At 58.6% G+C, this 17,320-nt stretch overlaps 1 protein-coding gene across 5 annotated transcripts; it reads right to left on the bottom strand.

The window, feature by feature from the left end:
- Positions 1 to 406: 406 nt before the first annotated feature.
- SLC5A11 (solute carrier family 5 member 11) lies at positions 407 to 16,135 on the bottom strand. Of its 5 annotated transcripts, XM_064726199.1 has the most exons (17): positions 16,065 to 16,135; positions 14,822 to 14,928; positions 11,746 to 11,911; positions 10,878 to 10,949; positions 9,852 to 9,956; positions 9,625 to 9,684; positions 9,171 to 9,275; positions 7,189 to 7,294; positions 6,121 to 6,201; positions 5,483 to 5,688; positions 4,611 to 4,746; positions 4,180 to 4,287; positions 3,790 to 3,940; positions 3,206 to 3,374; positions 2,916 to 3,131; positions 2,353 to 2,491; positions 407 to 1,187 (listed from the first exon to the last, which is right to left on the bottom strand). In XM_064726199.1, exons 3-17 carry the CDS (start codon positions 11,875 to 11,877, stop codon positions 973 to 975), a joined length of 2,001 nt encoding a protein of 666 aa, XP_064582269.1. In that variant the 5' UTR covers positions 11,878 to 11,911; positions 14,822 to 14,928; positions 16,065 to 16,135; the 3' UTR covers positions 407 to 972. The 5 variants fall into 5 exon arrangements, with proteins under 5 accessions (XP_064582269.1, XP_064582271.1, XP_064582268.1 ...); XM_064726201.1 differs by lacking the exon at positions 4,180 to 4,287; XM_064726198.1 differs by lacking the exon at positions 7,189 to 7,294 and having other exon boundaries at positions 16,065 to 16,121.
- Between the last annotated feature and the right edge of the window lie 1,185 nt (positions 16,136 to 17,320).

The following is a 17,320-nucleotide window of genomic DNA, read 5'->3' as shown; positions in this document are numbered from 1 at the left end:
GCACAGGGGGTGAGGTTTGCTGTGACCCTGCAGGAGTTATTGAGTGCTGGAGAGGGGAGCAGGAGCCAGGGCAGCTGAGGGGCTCCAGGAGGAGCCTCCTCCAACCTGGCCATGGGGCCCAGAGCTCTTGGCAGCCCCCCAATGCCACAGACTCCAGGCAGGCAGGGACCAAATCTCACTCTTTAATGTTTCTCTGCAGCTGCACAAGGCCCAGGGCCAGGGATGGTGCCCAGGGCCAGGGATGGTGCCCAGGGCCAGGGATCTCCACTGAGGCACTCCCTGAAAGGCTCTGGGTGCCCAGGCCACGAGGGGCTGGCCCTGGGCACCCCTGCCCTGGCACACCTGGTGGGTTTGGCTGGTGTAGGTCCTTCAGGTGCCCCCAGCAGCAGTTGTGGGGCGGTTTCCGTGCTGGTGCTGGTGCTGCCATTGGAGTGTCAGTGGTGGTACCTCAGCCAGAGCTCCCAGACAGGTCCATGAGCACTCACTGCACACAGGGAAGGAGCTGAACGGGCACAGCTGAGCCAGAGGCACAGCAGAGCACAGAGAACAGCCCTGGGCTCTGCTCTGGGCACTCGAGGTGTCACTGCTGTCCCCCAAGGCCAGAGGAGCTGAACCAGAGGGGGACCCAAGGGGTCGTAGCTGGTTATCAAGGCATAAATAGGAAGAGATTCCAGGCTTCCTGAATTCCAGGCAGTGCTCTAAGGCCAAAGAGCAAAATTAAATATTTAAAATAACCAAACCAACCGTCCTCAGCTGGTTGGTGCCAGGTGGGGTCTGGCAGTGCCAGTGCCAAGTGCTCTGCCCAGGCACAGCCAGGCCCCCATTAGAAATAAGGAAAATATTATGTCTTTAAAATATCTTAAATAAAGAAATAAAATTTAGAAAGCATTAAGAATTACATTAACCCTCCACTAATCATTAATATTTACACCAGTTAGGATTAGATGGTGTGTGTGCCTGGCATCCCCCTGGCTATGCAAAGTAGGCCCAGAGGAAGACCCCAGCACACACACAGAGCAGCAGGTTGATGTTCAGGATGTGCTTCACCAGGGGCTCCTCCTCCAGGGACACCACGGGCAGGGGCTCAGGCCTGGGCAGGGGCTCAGCCCCCTCCTGCCTGCGCTCCATGCCACAGAGCCACAGCACGGTGCTCAGCAGCTTGGAGCTGCCCTTGGCCTCGGCTGCACCTGCAACAGGAGGTGAGAGATGAGCCAGGAGTGCCTGGTGCTGCTGTGCAGGGCTTGGGGCACAAACACACCCCTGCTGTCACTGAGCACCCTGCACCCCTGCAGCCCTGAGCTCAGGTTCTGCCCTTCTGCAGCCATGGTAATGATAACCCAAACCTAAAACCCGAGCTGTAGGTGCTTGGTGCCCCCAGGTGAGTGCTGCTCTGGTCCATCCCTGCCACACCTGGAGCCTGCACTCCCCATGCCTTGGGACACATCATTCATTAATGCTGGAGTCCAACAGTGTGAGGCTGCCCAGCTGCAGGGGAGCTGCGCCATAACTCATTAACTCACTGCAGCCTGGCACAGATCAAAGGGACAGCAGCAAAGCTGACACACAAACAGGGCTGAGCCTGGCACAAACAGGGCATGGGAATCCTGGCTGCACTGCACAGGGCTGTGCCCAATCCTGACAGGCACAAGCTTTAAAACAGGCACATCCTCCCTCACTGGTCTGCCAAGACCTCAGCCCAGGGCTCTGGGCTCTCCCTGCTGCTAGAGCTGATCGCAGAACACCGCTGGAAAATAGAGAGGGAATTTCATCAATGGTACTGTGTTTTCCTCCACCCTCCCCTTTTCCAGCCAGTTCTGGCAGCAGGTGCCACAGCACCAGCCTGGGATAGTGGCCATGGCTCTGTATCCCACCCAGCTCCATTTTTCAGCACTGAGAGCTGAAAAAGAAACTGAACTCCTGCCTAGGTACAGTGTCAGGTAAAGCCTTTTGGCCCTGGACAAGAGGAGATGGAGGTCAGAGCTCACTGTGCCCTGCAGCTCCAGCCCTGCTCTGGGACAGGGACAGCACTGGGGCTGGGCTGGGGATGTTTAGGTTGGATTTCAGGGGAAAGGTTCTTCCCCCAGAGGGTGCTGGCACTGCCCACATCCCCAGGGAATGGGCATGGCCCCACCAGGCTCTGGGAGGGTTTAGACACCACTCCAGGGATGCCCAGGGTTTGGATCTGTGCAGGGACCGGGGTGCCCTGGGGGTCCCTCTGGCTCAGCACATTCTGTATTCTTTAATTCTGCGATTCTTTCAGCACACCCTGCAGCTCCAGAGCTCCAGAGGAAAGAGCTTTAATGTTCCCTGTCCTGCAGGCTGTTGGGAACACCCAGGGCTGTGCTCACTGACCTTTGCTGGAGTCGGGGCCGCTCTCAGGAGTGGGGCTCAGCTCCAGCTGCTCCTTGGTGGGGCCAGGCCCGGCTGCTGCTGCTGCTGCCTCCTGCACGGCCGGGGCATCCCCGCGGGTGAACCAGGTCAGCCGGCTGATCTGTGGCATCAAGGGGGCATCAGGGGGGCTGAGGGAACACAGGGGGGCCCATAACCCAGGAAAGTACTGAGGGCTGAGGGAACACAGGGGGGCCCATAACCCAGGAAAGGATTTAGGGCTGAGGGAACACAGGGGGGCCCATAACCCAGGAAAGGATTTAGGGCTGAGGGAACACAGGGGGGCCCATAACCCAGGAAAGGATTTAGGGCTGAAAGAAACACAAAAGGGGGCCCATAACCCAGGAAGGCATTGGGGGCTAAGGGAGCACAGAGGGGCCCCATAACCCAGGAAGGCATTTAGGGCTGAGGGAACACACAGGCAGGCCCATAACCCAGGATGGCACTGGGAGCTAAGGGAACACAAAGGTGGCCCATAACCCAGGAAGGCATTTAGGGCTAAGGGAACACACAGGACACACACCCACCTGTTCGGGGGCCGGGGGCTCGGTGGCCAGGCTGACCAGGAGCACGGTGAGGCTGGTGACGGCCCCCAGCACCATGGAGAAGTAGAGGTAGTGCATGTGCCTGACCACGCCGGGCCGCGTGTCGGGCTGCCCGCACTGCGGCTCGGGGTAGATGAAATCCAGCACCAGGCGCACCCCACCCAGCAGCAGCCCCAGCAGCAGCCCCCAGAACGCGCCCTGGGGAGGGAAGGAGGGGATTCAGTGTTGGAGCAGCGCCCAGCAGGGCTGCAGGGCCTGCACAGCCCCGTTACCTTCTCGTTGGCTCTCCTCCAGAAGCAGCCCAGGATGAAGACCACGGCCACGGGCGGCTGCAGGTAGGAGCTGATGGACTGGATGTAGATGAAGAGCTGCCCCCCCTGGCCAGCCTGCACCAGGGGGATCCACAGGATGGACACCACGGTCAGCAGCAGCACAAACACCCTGCGGGACACACAGGGCCCTGCCTGTGAGATCAGGCCCTGCCACCATGAGATTGTCTGAAAAATCCTCCGTGCCCAGGACTGTCTCCTGGGAAGCTGAGAGGCCTCCAATAATTATCTGAATGCTCGGGAATGTGGGCTGGAGATCGTTTATCAACAGGTGCATCTTTGATTGGTTCCATGTGAATTGTTTTAATTAATGACCAATCACCATCAGCTGTGTTGGACTCTGAAGAGTCAGTCACAGTCTTTCATTATCATTCTTAAGCCTTCTGATGTATCCTTTCTCTTTCTTTAGTATAGTTTTAGAATAGCATTCTTTAATAAAATGTAATATATATAATAAAATAATAAATCATAGTCCATCCAGCTGTGCCTGGCACCAGGCTCTGCCCAGCCCACCCAGCTGTGCCCACCTGCCCACGACCATCAGCTCCCACTCGGAGCAGCGGGGCCGGAGGTGCTTCCAGAGGTCCATGGTGAAGATGGTGCTGGAGCTGTTGAAGATGGAGGTCAGGGAGGACATGAGGGCTGCAATCATCACGGACATCATCAGGCCCCTGAGCCCTGGAACGAGGAGAGGCAGAGCCACCCTGAGGAACCCTCAGAGGCTCCAGGGCAGGGCGGCCTCCAGGCCTTCTGTGGGCAGAACAGACTTTTAAATCTGGTTTAGCTCCAGTTTAAAATGACAATGGCAGGTTCATCCCACACAAACCCCTCTAAACGACAGCCCCAGGCTTTTGCCTCTCTGAGCTCCTCTCCCAGGTGCCAACCCCACCATGGCAGAACCATCACCAGGCTCTTACCCACAGGCAGCAGCTCCAGCACCAGCTTGGGATAAGCAATGTCAGAACAGCCAGAGGGGTTGCCGCAGATTTTTTGGCAAATTTCTGGGTCTGCACAAGCCACCAGGTCTGGAAGAAGCAGTGGGCAGTGAGGGGCAGCAGTGCACAGTGTCTCTGAGCAGGCTCCTCTCTGAATGCTGTAAAATGTTCTTTCAAAGGGAAATACTGAGAGCCTGGGGGCTCCCAGCCAGTGACCCTGGGCTGGCTCAGCTCAGTGAGGGCTGGGGCTGCTCTGGCACCATCCAGCTCCTGACTGCACATTTAGGAAGGACATTTCCTCACGTTGGTGCATTGGAACCCCTCATCTGACTGAGAAAGGCTTCCCCAGCCCTGTGCAGCTGGCACAGCCTCAGGCAGGGGGAGATCTCTGAGATCCCTCCCTCAGCACTTACCTGGGAACAGAACCCGGCTGATCATGCCTGGCATTACCATCATAAAGAGGGGCAAAATCTTCAAGTAGGAGGTCATCAAGGAGCCTCCTTTGGCGTGGGAGAGGTTTTTGGCAGCGAGGGACCTCTGAACAATGACCTAGGAACGAAGGAATGGCTGTGGTTGGCCGCCAGCAGCAGGGGCTGCCTGGGATGGATCACCCTGGCTTTGATCTCCAGTGAACTCTGCGGGGCTCAGAGGGTGATCACAGAGCTTGGCCGTGCTCTGCAGCCCTTGCTCGGGATGCTGGCTCCTTCCAGAGACACAGGCACTGCTCTGTGCCCCTCCAGCCGTGCTGCAGGGCCTGACCTCACCTACCCATGCCCTGGTTTTCCATTTTCCTGCTCTGGGCCCTTCCCTGGCCCTGTGGAGGAGCCTGGCCCAGGAGCAGGACAGAGCTGGAGTGGGCAGAGTTAAATGAGAGAGCAGGAAGGCACAGCTGGAGCAGCAGGAGGGGTTTTGGGGCTCTGGTGGAGGGATGGGAGCCAGACCCGGGACAGGTGAGAGGAGAAACGCACAGGTGGCTCACAAGGAACAAAGGATCAAGTTAAAAAGCAAACAAACAAACAAAAGACTTCTTTATAGACAGGGATTAACACACAAACACGTTCTTACCCCTTTTTCCATGGAGATGATTACTAATATTTAGTTGTGAATATCAAGATTTCCTTCTTTAGGACTTAACCATCTGATTTTGCTGATGGTAAAATACGATTTTACTGATGAAAATCAGTATCAGGTGAAATAAGAAAATCATAAAATCAGTGCAGGTGAGGTGGCAGCCGCCAGGTTTGCAATGGGATGCAGCCAGGCGCAGGAGCAGGCAGGGACCCACCTGGTCTGTGCACCAGTACCACAGGGAGGGGATGGTCATTCCCACCAGGACCCCTGGCCAGGGCAGGTCCGAGCTGACGGGGTCTCTGAAGATGTGGAAAGCGTCTGCCCTGGGCAGCCCACAGCTGCTGTTCTCCTGCCGGATGCTGGGGATGGCACCAAAGTACTTTGCCTGCAAACCTTCCAGGCCACCGACTTCAATGAAACCTGGAACGGGTCACGAGAAGCTGTTAGTGCATCCCCGCAGGTCAGGACTCTGATTGCAGCCTCTGTGGGGGATGCTCCACAAGGATTCTTTAACAATCAGCAGCTCTTGATTCTCCCTCTGGCTGGGGAAGGGCAGACACTCACAGGTGCTGCCTGTGCTATGGAATCACAGAATCCTGCCATGGTTTGGGGTGAGAGAGACCCTACATCCCATCTCATCCCACCCTGCCATGGCGGAGACACATCCCACTGCCCCAGATGCCCTCATCCCCAATGCCCAGGGCACTGCCAGGGATGCAGGGGCAGCCCCAGCTGCTCTGGGCACCTGTGCCAGGGCCTGCCCACCCTCCCAGAGAAGGATTTCTCCCCAGTATTTAACTCGGTGAGGTTTCTGTCACAGTGCAAGTGACAAAGGCCCAGGGAAGCACTCACTGAAGACCATGAGGGACACGGCCCCGATGAGCATGATGAGGGTCTGCAGGGCATCCGTGTAGATCACAGCTGCCAGGCCACCTGCAGGGCACAGGGACACGCTGGGTGAGCTGGGTTTGATACCCCACACACGCTGGGTTTGTCCTGCCACACAAACTGGGGTGAGCTGGGTTTGATACCCCACACAAACTGGGGTGAGCTGGGTTTGATACCCCACACACACTGGGTGAGCTGGGTTTGTCCTGCCCCAGCACCTCACACCCTGCACAGGCTCCTGAGCACAAACTGAGCCCCAAACCCTGAGCCTGGCTGGGGGCAGCTTTGGCCAGTGGCCCTTTGGAATTCCTCAGGATCTGACTCATCGTGAGTCACCATTGTGTCACTGGAAGCCAAAAGCAGGAGTAATTCTACGGGAAACCCATGGAAAAGCTCTAAAACAAAGCCCAAGCTGGAAAAGGCAGAGGGAAAAAAGGGGATTGTGATTTTACATCACTGGGGGTGAGCAGTGGGAAAGGAATAACCTTTATTTGTCTGTGTGGCTGTTTTCCATTTGGCCACTCCTAAGCCCTGAAAGGGCATCCAAGCCCGGAGTCTTTGTGCATTACACGGCTCATTGTGCTGCAAATCCCTCTCACCTCCGGGGAAACGGGGGAAATGTACCCTGGCAATGCCCTGCACAGCTTCTCCTTGGGGCACAGCACACCTGCACCCACCTGGGGCAGCCTCTGAGGAGCCTTCACTCACCCTCACCTGGCAATTTTCTCTAAAAAGGTGAATTTTCTATTGCCTTCCCAGCCCATGGCAAAACCAGGCTGGACATGGTGCATGGCATGAACCATGGAGTCCTGGGATGGCTTGGATGGGAAGGGAGCTCAGAGCCCACCCAGTGCCAGCCCTGCCATGGCAGGGACACCTTCCATTGCACCAGGCTGCTCCCAGCCCTGTCCAGCCTGGCCTGGGGCACTTGAACGTGTCAGATGGATGGGCAGGACAGGACAGGGGCAGGGACAGGGTCAGTGCAGGGTCTGGGGCAGGTCAGGTCAGGTGAGGAGTGTCCCCAGCACCCACCAGACACGGTGTACACAGCAGTGATGGCCAGCAGCCCGGCCACGGCGATGTACAGGTCCCAGTGCAGGGCCTGCTGGATGAACAGGGCCCCGGCGTACATGTCCACCTGTAGGGACAGCAGAGTGACAGTGACACGCTGTGGGGACAGCACAGTGACTATCACACACTGCAGGGACAGCACCCCCAGCCCCTCCCAGTGCACACATTCAGCCCCCAAACCCCCTTTCCTGGGACCAGCCTGGTTTGTTCATGGCCCCAGTCCCAGCACCCACTCCCACAGCAGCACCAGGACCCCCCAGCAGTGTCACAGACATTGTTTATGAAATATCATTTCCTTAGAATTTTTCCCCCTGAGAAGCTGAGAAACCTCAGGAACAAAATATAAACAATTATCTGCTGCTGTGGAATGCAACAGGTGCATCTGGGATTGGTCTCATGTGCTTGTTTGTAATTAATGGCCAATCACAGTCAGCTAGCTCAGACTCTGTCCGAGCCACAAACTTTTGTTATCATTCCTTCTTTTTTCTATTCTTAGCCAGCCTTCTGAGGAAATCCTTTCTTTTAGTATAGTTTTAATGTAATATAATATATATATAATAAAATAATAAATCAGCCTTCTGAACCATGGAGTCAGATCCTCATCTCTTCCCTCACCCTGGGACCCCTGTGAGCACGGTCACACAGCAGCCCCAGGACCCCTCCTCAGCCATTTGTCACTCCTGCTGCTCCCAGCAGTGGCAGCCAGGGGATGGCAGGAGTGCCACGAGAGGGGACGTGCCCAGCCCTGGGACAGAGTGGGGTGAGCTTCTCTCCATCCCCAAGCCCAGGGTGGGGGAGCTGGGCAGGGCCTGGGGAATGTGCCCTGCAAACCCCCCTCCCCAGCCCCCCAGAACTGTCCCTGCTGCTGCCATGGGGACAGGGGGAGCACAATGTCCCCAGGGCTGGGCCAGCCCTGCCCAACCTGCTCTGCAGCACTGCAAATGGGACAGGAGAGCTCCAGGACAGGCCCAGGGAGGGCAGGCAGGGGTAGGACACCCTGAACACAGGAGCTGCACCCAGACACCCCAGCAGGTGGAAATGGAGTCATTCAATTTGATCCAGAGGAGAATCTGAGCCTTCCCCATCGGTGCCATCTGAACCCAGCACTCACATCCCTTCCATACAACCCTTTGGGTGGAAGGGACCTTAAATCCCATTCCATTCCCACCCTGCCATGGCAGGGACACCTCCCAGGCCGCTCCCAGCCCTGGCCTGGGGCACTGCCAGGGATCCAGGGGCGCCACAGCTGCTCTGCATCCCTCCCAGGCAGAATTCCTGCCCAGTTCCCCACCCAGCCCTGCCCTCTGGCCCTGGGCAGCCATTCCCTGTGCCCTGGCACTCCCAGCCTCTGTCAGAGGTTTTGGGAGGTTCAGAGGCAGGGTCAGACACCGTGTTCTCCCCCAGGACAGGAAATACCCCAGCAGGGATCTGTGTGCTCCACGGATCCGTGCCCTGGCTGGCAGTTAATGAACAGCCACCAGGCTGTTGTGCAAGGCTTCATTCAGTTATTTATTCAAACAGGTGCAATAAAGGAATGAAGACTTCTCCTCCAAGCCTGTCCCAGCTCCTCCATCCTGCCATAACAGCACCTGTGTCTGCACAGGCAATAAATGAGCAAAGGGGAGAAGCTGGGGGAGCTGCCAGGGGTGCAAAATCTAACAGCCACCACATCCTCCCTCAGAGCCCCACCTGTCCATGGACTATTGCTCAGGGCACTGACACGAGCTGTCCCTCCTGCTGTCACAGCCATTCAGGTGCTAGCTGAGCAAAAAAAGAGAAGCCACTCCTTAAAATACAGTCTGTCTTCCCTGGGTGTTTTGATCACAAACCCTTCTCTGCTCAGCCAGGCACAGCCACTCCTTGCCTTTCTCAGCCTCACTGCTCAGCACACATTCCCAAAGTGAATTCAACCCAACCCATTTCCCTTTATTTTTCCTACTTACAGATATTTTGGTGAAGATGTAGATGAACAGGTAGAGGATGGCCAGGAATATCTGAATTCTTTTGCCTCCAAAGCGCCTCTGCAGATACTCCGGCATGGTGGTAACCTGTGGAGGGACAGGGAGTGAGGGAAGGGGGGACAGTGCCTGGGGCACCCCCAGAGCTGCCAGGGGCTCCCCAGGGGCTCTGGGGGTGTTTGCAGTGGGACAGGAGCAGGAGGGCCCTGGGGGCTGCCCTGGGCTGGGGTTTGGCTCTGCTGGGATGCTGCACAGGGATCCCCATCACCAGTGAGTGTCCATCCCCGTGGTCAGTGCATGGAGGGGTCTTTGCTCATTGCCAGGGGCTGGGGGCAGCCTGAGCCCCCTGCCAGCAGCTCTGCCACCCCAGTCGGGCCAGGGGAGCAGTGCCAGGAGCAGTGGAGGGAGCCCATCCATCCATCCATCCATCCCCACGTACCCCCGAGGCGATGTAGATGGGCAGGAAGAGCCAGGCCAGCACCAGCACACAGAACATGCCCTGCCAGGGAGGGAAGGGAAGGGTCAGAAGGGGTTCCAGGCTGGGCTGGGGCAGTGTCCCACAGCTGGGGGCTGCCAGCCCTGCGGCAGGAGCAGGCTGAGCCCACGGGGAGGGCAGGACAGGGCAGGGAGGGTGGAATGCCCTGTCCAGCCCCCGTGCCCACTCACGTTCCACTCGTAGGCTGTGGCTGCAATGCCCGAGGCAGCTCCCGAGCCCGCCAGGCCGATGAAGTGCCCGCTGCCCACGTTGCTGGCAAACAGGGATGCACCCACCTGGGCAAAGGGAGAAACCAGCTGTGGCCCTGGCACGGGGGGCACAGGGAGCTGTCCCCGCTCCTGGCTGCACAGGACATGGAACCCCCGTCAGCCTCTGCCACCTTCTTCTTTTCCATACAGGGTCAGTGGCCTGGGCACCTCTCTGCAGCCTCTGTCACCATTCACTGCCCACTTGTGGGTGTGCTCAGGACCACCCTGCTTGCAAAGCATCCAATTCTTGTGGGTGGGCAGAGAAGGTGGGGGAACAGGGAGAAATGTCAGGGTCTGGCATCAGCACTGCTGAGGGACCAGGCTCAGCACAGAGCTGTGTCCATGCTGGGGACACCCAGGGAATTGTGGACATCTCCAGAAGCAGCCAGGTTTTGTGGGACATTGGGCTGAACTCGCCCTGCAGTCTGAAATCCAGGAGGAAAAGCTCAACATGAAGCTGGCAGAGCACAGGAGTGACTTTTGGCTGTTTATTGCTGTTTGGAGGCATGGGCAGTGCCCCAGCAGAAGTGGGGGTCGGTGCCCCAGTGTCGCAGACATCTTTTTGTGAAAATCCTTTCCTTGGGATTTTTTCTTCCTGAGAAGCTGAGAGGCCTCAGGGACAAAATGTAAACAATGGTTATCTGCTGCTGTGGAATGCAACAGGTGCATCTGGGATTGGTCTCATGTCCTTGTTTGTAATTAATGGCCAATCACAGTCAGCTGGTTCTCTCTCTGTCCGAGCCACAAACCTTTGTTACTCATTCTTTTCTATTCTTAGCTAGCCTTCTGATGAGAACTTTTTCTTCTATTCTTTTAGTATAGATTTAATGCAACATATATCATAAAATAATAAATCAGCCTTCTGAAACATGGAGTCAGCATTCTCATCTCTTCCCTGATCCGACAACCCGTGTGAGCACGGTCACACCCAGGGGACAGGGTACTCACAGGCCACCAGACCATCTGTCCCCCGGCGAGGAAATAGCCCTTGACGGTGCTGCGCTGCGTCTTCCACATGGACTGCGGGCACACAGGGGGGCACGGGCTCAGGGCACACCCAGGGCTGCCCAGCACAGCCCCTGCGTGCCCCCAGCTGCACAGAAAGCTTTCCTGAGGGACACCTGCAATGTGTCAATGTGCAATGCCCAGCATTCCTCCTGAGTGCCCTGAGCCCCAGGCAGTTCTCCATCACCTCGGCGCCCTGATGGAATGTTCTGGGTAACCAAACTCCATCCCTCCAGGTCAGAAAGGAAGGAGAGCGGTTTTGGGCAAGAACTGCAGAATTCTGGGTGTCAGGAGCGCTCAGGAGGAATGCTGGGCTTTGCACATGTGATCCCCCTTCCCCAGAGATGATCCATGCAATGCTCTGAGCTGTGCACCCCATCCAAAGGTAGCAGCTATTCCCCTCTGCCTCCTGACAGCCAGGCCGCCACAAAAGCCACGCCAAAGGATGTCCTTCTGCCCCAATTATATATAGACAATGCTAATAATTTAAGGAATCTGCTGTCAGGACCCCTGTGGACAAGCACAGGTGATTTATAGGACAGCAGTTCCTTCCTGGATGAACAAAACATCATTGTTAGCAGTAGTTTGTGCTCAGACAGCCTCTTCCTCACCGGGCTCTCAAACCTTGGCTAGCGCAGGCCTGGGCACTCCCCAGGGACAGTGAGGGCACGTCCCAGGCTGGGGAGAGGACAGGGACCTGCAAACTGCCCCTGCAGCTGTTGGGTGCAGTGGGAAGCAGCCCAGTCCCAGCCAGAGCAGCCCCATTTTCAGCACACAGGACACCCAGGGAGTTCTGGAGGTGTCTGCTCACCCAGAGCCCCACGGCCAGCACGAAGAGGAAATAGAGCACGAGCACAGCGATGTCCACGGGCTCCAGGGTCTGCTGGGGGAACACGTCCCACGAGGGGGTCACCGAGGCTGGGGGCACGCTGCTGGGCTCCATGGCTGCTGGGCACGGCCTGGCCTGCTGCACACACCTGTGGAGGGATGGGAGGGTGGCCAGGGAGAGCCCGGGGCAGCTGGGGCTGGTTTGAGGAGCTCAGGGTGCTGAGGTGCTGCTGCTGCTGATGCTGCCAGAGCTCGGGGCAGGCTCCTGTCCCTGCCTCTGCCTCATCCAGAGTCCCTTGAGGTGATGGGGAGATGCTGCCAGCTGGGCTGCTGGATGTCCTGTTGGTTTTCTGAGAAATGGGGGCATTAGAGAGAAGGTGAGAGCAGCTGGAGCAGGCAGAGGGAAGGAGCAGAACTGGGGTTACAGCCAGGGTGGCAGCAGGGCAGGACTGGCCCCAGTGAGGAGCTGCTGCCACAATCATGGTGGCACATGAGCAGCCCCAGCAGTGCTGGCATTTTCCTCCTTTGCCACAGCAGGAGCTGTGCAGAGCACTTGGGTCCCTCCTGAACTGGAAACTGTCCCCTGTTCCTTGTCAGGAGCAGAGACGGCAACCAAGGAATACAAAAACCCATTTTCTTCTCCTGAACACCTGACTGAGGTGTGGCAGCGCTGGGGAATCCCTGGAAGGGCTCCCTGGAGCATCCCCTAGGATGTTGGTCAGGTGTTTGGATTAATGCAGTTCCTCCCTGTCTCCTCGTTGCCTCAGAGACAGGAGAGCAGGACAGGAGGTGGGAGGCAGCCAAGGCCACCTGGGCAGTCCCTGGCTCACCAGTGGCCACAGCTGGTGCCCAAGGAGCCCTGGTGGCTGCACAGAGCAGGTTTGGGATGTTCCTTTTTCTTACCCTGCCCAGAGCAGCTTTGGGGTGTTCCTTACCCTGCTGGCCGAGGAGGGGTCCCCAGGAGGAGCAGTCACAGCCCCGCAGCCAGGCCAGCCCCAATGTCACTGCACACCTGGGCCAGGTGTGTGCTGCTCCCTTCCTGCGGTCTGGCCGGCTCCTTTGGCCTCGCTGCTCTTGTCAGGGGACACTTATAGGCTGTCCCTGCCAGAGGGCTGGGGAGGTGTGGCGAGGGCGCCGGGACAGCCGGCACGGACGCTGGGATCACGAGTGGTCAGACGGGTTCTGCCTCTGAGCCCAGGGCAGCAAAGCCAGCCCGGGGCAGCCTCCTGTCCCACGGGTCCCACAGCACCTCTGAACAGGTGTGGGGCTGAGCTGGGCCTGCCCTCACCTCACCTGGGCCCTGGGGACTCGCCCTGAGCGTGACCGGCCATGGTCCTGCCCTGGTGGCACCACAGGGCTGCCAGGGGGTGAGCCAGGAGAGCACAGAGGGAGGAGATGGAGGATGGAGGAGCTGGAGGATGCAAGAGCTGGAGGATGAGGAGGCAAGGGCTGCCCAGGTGTGTGAGCCAGGAGAACACAGAGGCAGGAGCTGAGGAGGCAGGAGCTGCAGGCTGAGCAATGTGAGCCAGGAGAACACAGAGGGAGGAGCTGGGGGATGGAGGAGCTGGAGGATGGCAAGGGCTGCCCTGTGTCCTGCAGCACCCCATGGTTCATCCCTTTACCAAAGGTCAGCAATAAATAAGGATTTCCCAGGGCAGGAACCATCCCACAGCTGGGAGCTGCATCCCAGCCCTGCAGCCCCCAGCACCAGTCCCAGGCTGGTAGGGAGCTGTGATCCAGTTAAGGACAGTGGTCCCAGCCCCAAACTGGCCCTGGGGACACTCAGCAGAGCCTTTTCCATGCTTTGTGAGCCCCTGGATCCCCGTGGGTCCCATCCCTCCTGGCAGGGCTGCACCGATGGCCACAGCGCTGCTCTCTCACCTCTCTAAGGCCAATGTGTCTTGGCTGCCGCTGAGTTTTTACTGGCACGCCCAACCCCTGACTAGGAAAGGACAAACAGCGTTTGGTATGGCAGCCTGGGAAGCTGCTCACCCTGCTCCACACCTCCAGCTCCCCTGGCTCCTTCCAGCCCGGGACACTCTGCCTTGGGCCCGCGGAGCAGGGACACAGGATCCCGCAGAACCCCAGGATCGGGAATGTCCGGGGCCGGGAGGGACCCGCGGGGAGCCCCCGGGTCCGCCTGGGGTCACAGCGCGGCTGGGCCGGAGCTGCGGAGCCGCGCACAGCGAGGGGAGAGCGGGGCTGAGCCGGGGCGGGACGGGGCTGCGGCTGTCTGTCCTTCCGGAGGGATCGGACAGGGGGACAGCACCGTCTGTCTGTCCTTCCGGAGGGATCGGACAGGGGGACAGCACCGTCTGTCTGTCCTTCCAGAGGGGTCGAGCAGGGGAACAGGGCTGCGGCTGTCCCTGCAGAAGTGTCGGACAGGGGGACAGCTGTGTCTGTCTGTCCCTCCCAGAGGGGCTGGTCAGAGAGACAACTGTGTCTGTCTGTCCTTCCAGAGGTGTCTGTCCCTCCCAGCGGTGTGCACACAGGGAACAGCCGTGTCTGTCTGTCCCTCCCAGAGGTGTCAGACAGGGGTACAGCCCCGCAGCCGTGCCCGGGGCACAGGCAGGGATGGCAGATGGGCACGGGCAGGAGGGCAGATGCCCCGCAGGAGCACAGACAGGGAGCGCAGATGCCCCGCAGCCAGGGACGCTCCCGGGCAGCCGCAGGTGCCGCTCCGGCTCCTCCCGGAGCCTCCCGCCCCGCCGCGCGTTCCCGGATCGCGGCTCGGCCGCGGCCCAGTGGAAATTTTGCCCGCGTTGTGCATTCCGCTCACGGCCCGCTGTCCCCCGGTGCCTGGCACCGGCGGCGGCGCTTTCCTCGCCAGAGATTGTGCGCGGGGACAGCCGCGGCATGGGAATGAAGCGCTGCTGTATCAGCCACAGCGCAGCACACGTGGCTCCAGGCTCCGGTGCCTCCTCGGGGGGATTCTAAAGCATCCCCAGCTCCGCGCACCTCCTGCGGCCAGCACGGCCCGCCGGGCCCCGAGCAGCCCGGCAGAGCTCCCCGAACCCCGCCGAGCTCCCGACTCGAGGTAGAACTGAAAGGGAACTTACTGCGCTCAGCCGGGTCTTATTCTGCTCCCCGCGCCGGGCACCAGCAGGGCTCTGCCAACTGACAGGCAGCTTAAATATTGCCAGAGAATCGGGGTTTGCCAGCGGAGCTGTTAACAGGGTCACAAGGGATGAGAAGGAATATTTATAGTCAAAGTTAAACTAATTGACCGAAGTTACTCTTTTGGTCTCCCGTGGCTCTGGTGAGAAGTGCATTATTTTCACTATCAGGGCTCCCGGGTCAAACTCCACGGAGTGCCATTCTCTTAAGCAATCTGTGCTCTATGCGAGGCACACAGAACAATAAAAAATCGGGGCTGATGTCCTCTGGAGCTGACAGCCCGTGGCACAGGGAGGAGCTGACAGCCTGTCCTGTGTCAGTGTTTGTGCCTGAGCCTCGCAGGGCGCAGGATCCGGCCGTGGGCTGGGGTTTATCCAGCCGTGGGCTGGGGTTTGTAGCACTCTGCTGAGGCTGGAGGTTAATCCAGAACCGAGTCCCTCTCTGGCAACAGGCTGGAGGTTTGTCCTCAGCATCATCTGCCTGAAATCCCTGACAAACCATCAGGGCCAAAACACACACAGAGTGATGCTGAATCTCACAGCACAGTGACTGTGGCAGGAGCAACTCATAAATCCCAGAATTGGGGTGCCCAGACCCCAGCAGCACTGCTGAGCAGCCCCTTGCTGGGCAGGTGACCCACGAGCCTGGAGGGTGGATGGAGAATGGGCACTGAGCCCTCACAAGCCCCATCTTTGTCCCAGCCTTGAAGTTACCAGCAGGGATTTCACTGCAGGTGACCCACTGAGGGCATTGGAACCTGCCGGGGCAGGGTTAGCTGGGATATTGGGAATAAACCATTCCCTGTGAGGTGGGGAGGCCCTGGCACAGGAGAAACTGTGGCTGCTCCATCCCTGGGAATGCCCAAGGCCAGGCTGGACAGGGCTTGGAGCAGCCTGGGACAGGGGAAGGTGTCCCAGGGGTGAATGATCTTCAAAGTCCCTTCCAGTGCAAACTTGATAATTCCATATAAATCCATGTCTGTATTTTATCTCATTGTTTCCCAGTCACAGCTCTGATGAACACAACTGTAGCTCTTTCAATCTTGCAATTGGAGAGGCATTCACTTGATCTGCTATGATTTGGAAACCCCAAGTTTTCCTGAAGGTGGATCCTCAAGGGCTGCAAACGCAGCACCAGGTGTCCTGTGCTGCCTCCCAGCCTGTGCCACCTCTCCCCCTGACTTACCAGCCTGAAGCTGAGCTCCTTCTCTGGCCCTTGGCATCTTTCATGGCACCTGGAGAGGAATTACAGATCATGGCCCTTCAAGCCACAATCCAGATACTTATAGGGAGGTTCCCAGGTGGTTCCACTTTGCCTGGCACAAATGTGCCCAGCTGTGATGCACCCTGGCTGTGCTCAAGCTGCTCGTTTCCTTTCTGAGCTCTTTTCCCCTCTGTTTCTTGCATGAAAGAACAAAACCCCCAAATCCCCTGAGGTTTGGAATGGAAGCTGGGATTTCCAGGGACACAATTTCCCAGTGTTTGTCAGAGGACGGAAGTGGCACCCGAGGAGCAGGAGCAGCCAGGGCTGTGATCCCTGCCCTGCCCTGGCTGCTGCCCGGGCTGGGGTTTCCTTCCCAAGGCCAGGCTTTCCTGTGAGGATGATCCCGTGGGCAGGGCTGACACAGGAACCCTGAGTGAGGCTCAAAGTGCTGGATCTGGGCAGGAATGACCTCGTGGCTGCAGAAAAGTTACCAGAGCAAGGAGAGGGGAACATGGAGAGAATGGTGTGGGTGCTGTGTGGGACGTGGGGATGGGGCCCTGGGACATCATTCCTGTTGCTTCATGGGGCTCCAGGACACCATTCCTGCTGGTTTATGGGCTCAGTCTGGGACGTGAGGAATGGGGGCTTGGGGACACCATTCCTGCTGGTTTATGGGCTCAGGAATGGGGCTCTGGGTCACCGTTCCTGCTGGTTTATGGGCTCAGCCTGAGACACCATTCCTGTTGGTTTATGGGGCTCTGGGGCACCATTCCTGCTGTTTTATGGGCTCAGGAATGGGACTCTGAGCATTATTCCTGCTGGTTTATGGGCTCAGTAATGGGGCTGTGGGACACTATTCCTGCTGCTTTATGGGGCTCTGGGCATTATTCCTGCTGCTCCATGGGCTCAGGAATGGGGCTCTGGGACACCATCCCTGCTGCTCCAAGGGCTCAGCCCCACACCGCAGCTGTGGCAGCGGCTCTGGGCCGGTCCCTGGGGGCAGGAGGAGTCAGTCGGAGCGCTTCAAGTGGAATCTCAGGGTGGCTCGGGTTGCTCGGGCCCCTCGGAGGTCAGCAGCTCCACCCGCCCCGCTCCCTGGAGCGCATCTCCGGTCCCGCGGTGTCAGTCAGTGCCCCGGGGCAGGAGGTGACGTGCCCGGCCGGGGACACTGAGGGTGGCTCTGCACGGAGCTGCTCCGGCCCCGGGCGGCTCCCAGGGCTGCTCTGAACCGGCTGAGG

This window comes from Zonotrichia leucophrys, chromosome 14 (assembly GCF_028769735.1).
Source record: "Zonotrichia leucophrys gambelii isolate GWCS_2022_RI chromosome 14, RI_Zleu_2.0, whole genome shotgun sequence".
Lineage (NCBI taxonomy): Eukaryota > Metazoa > Chordata > Aves > Passeriformes > Passerellidae > Zonotrichia > Zonotrichia leucophrys.
The sequence above is the reverse complement of the archived record's forward strand: the minus strand, read 5'-3'. Positions and strand labels throughout refer to the sequence as shown.

Bases quoted from the DNA above. Each gene is read 5' to 3' on its own strand.
- SLC5A11 (XM_064726198.1), bottom strand. From the start codon at position 16,101: ATGCCAAGGGCCAGAGAAGGAGCTCAGCTTCAGGCTG. The intron at 11,912-14,821 runs GTAAGTTCCCTT...ATCCCTCCACAG, and splicing joins ATAAGACCCGGCTGAGCGCA to GTGTGTGCAGCAGGCCAGGC. The intron at 9,276-9,624 runs GTACGTGGGGAT...GTCCCTCCACAG, and splicing joins CCATCTACATCGCCTCGGGG to GTTACCACCATGCCGGAGTA.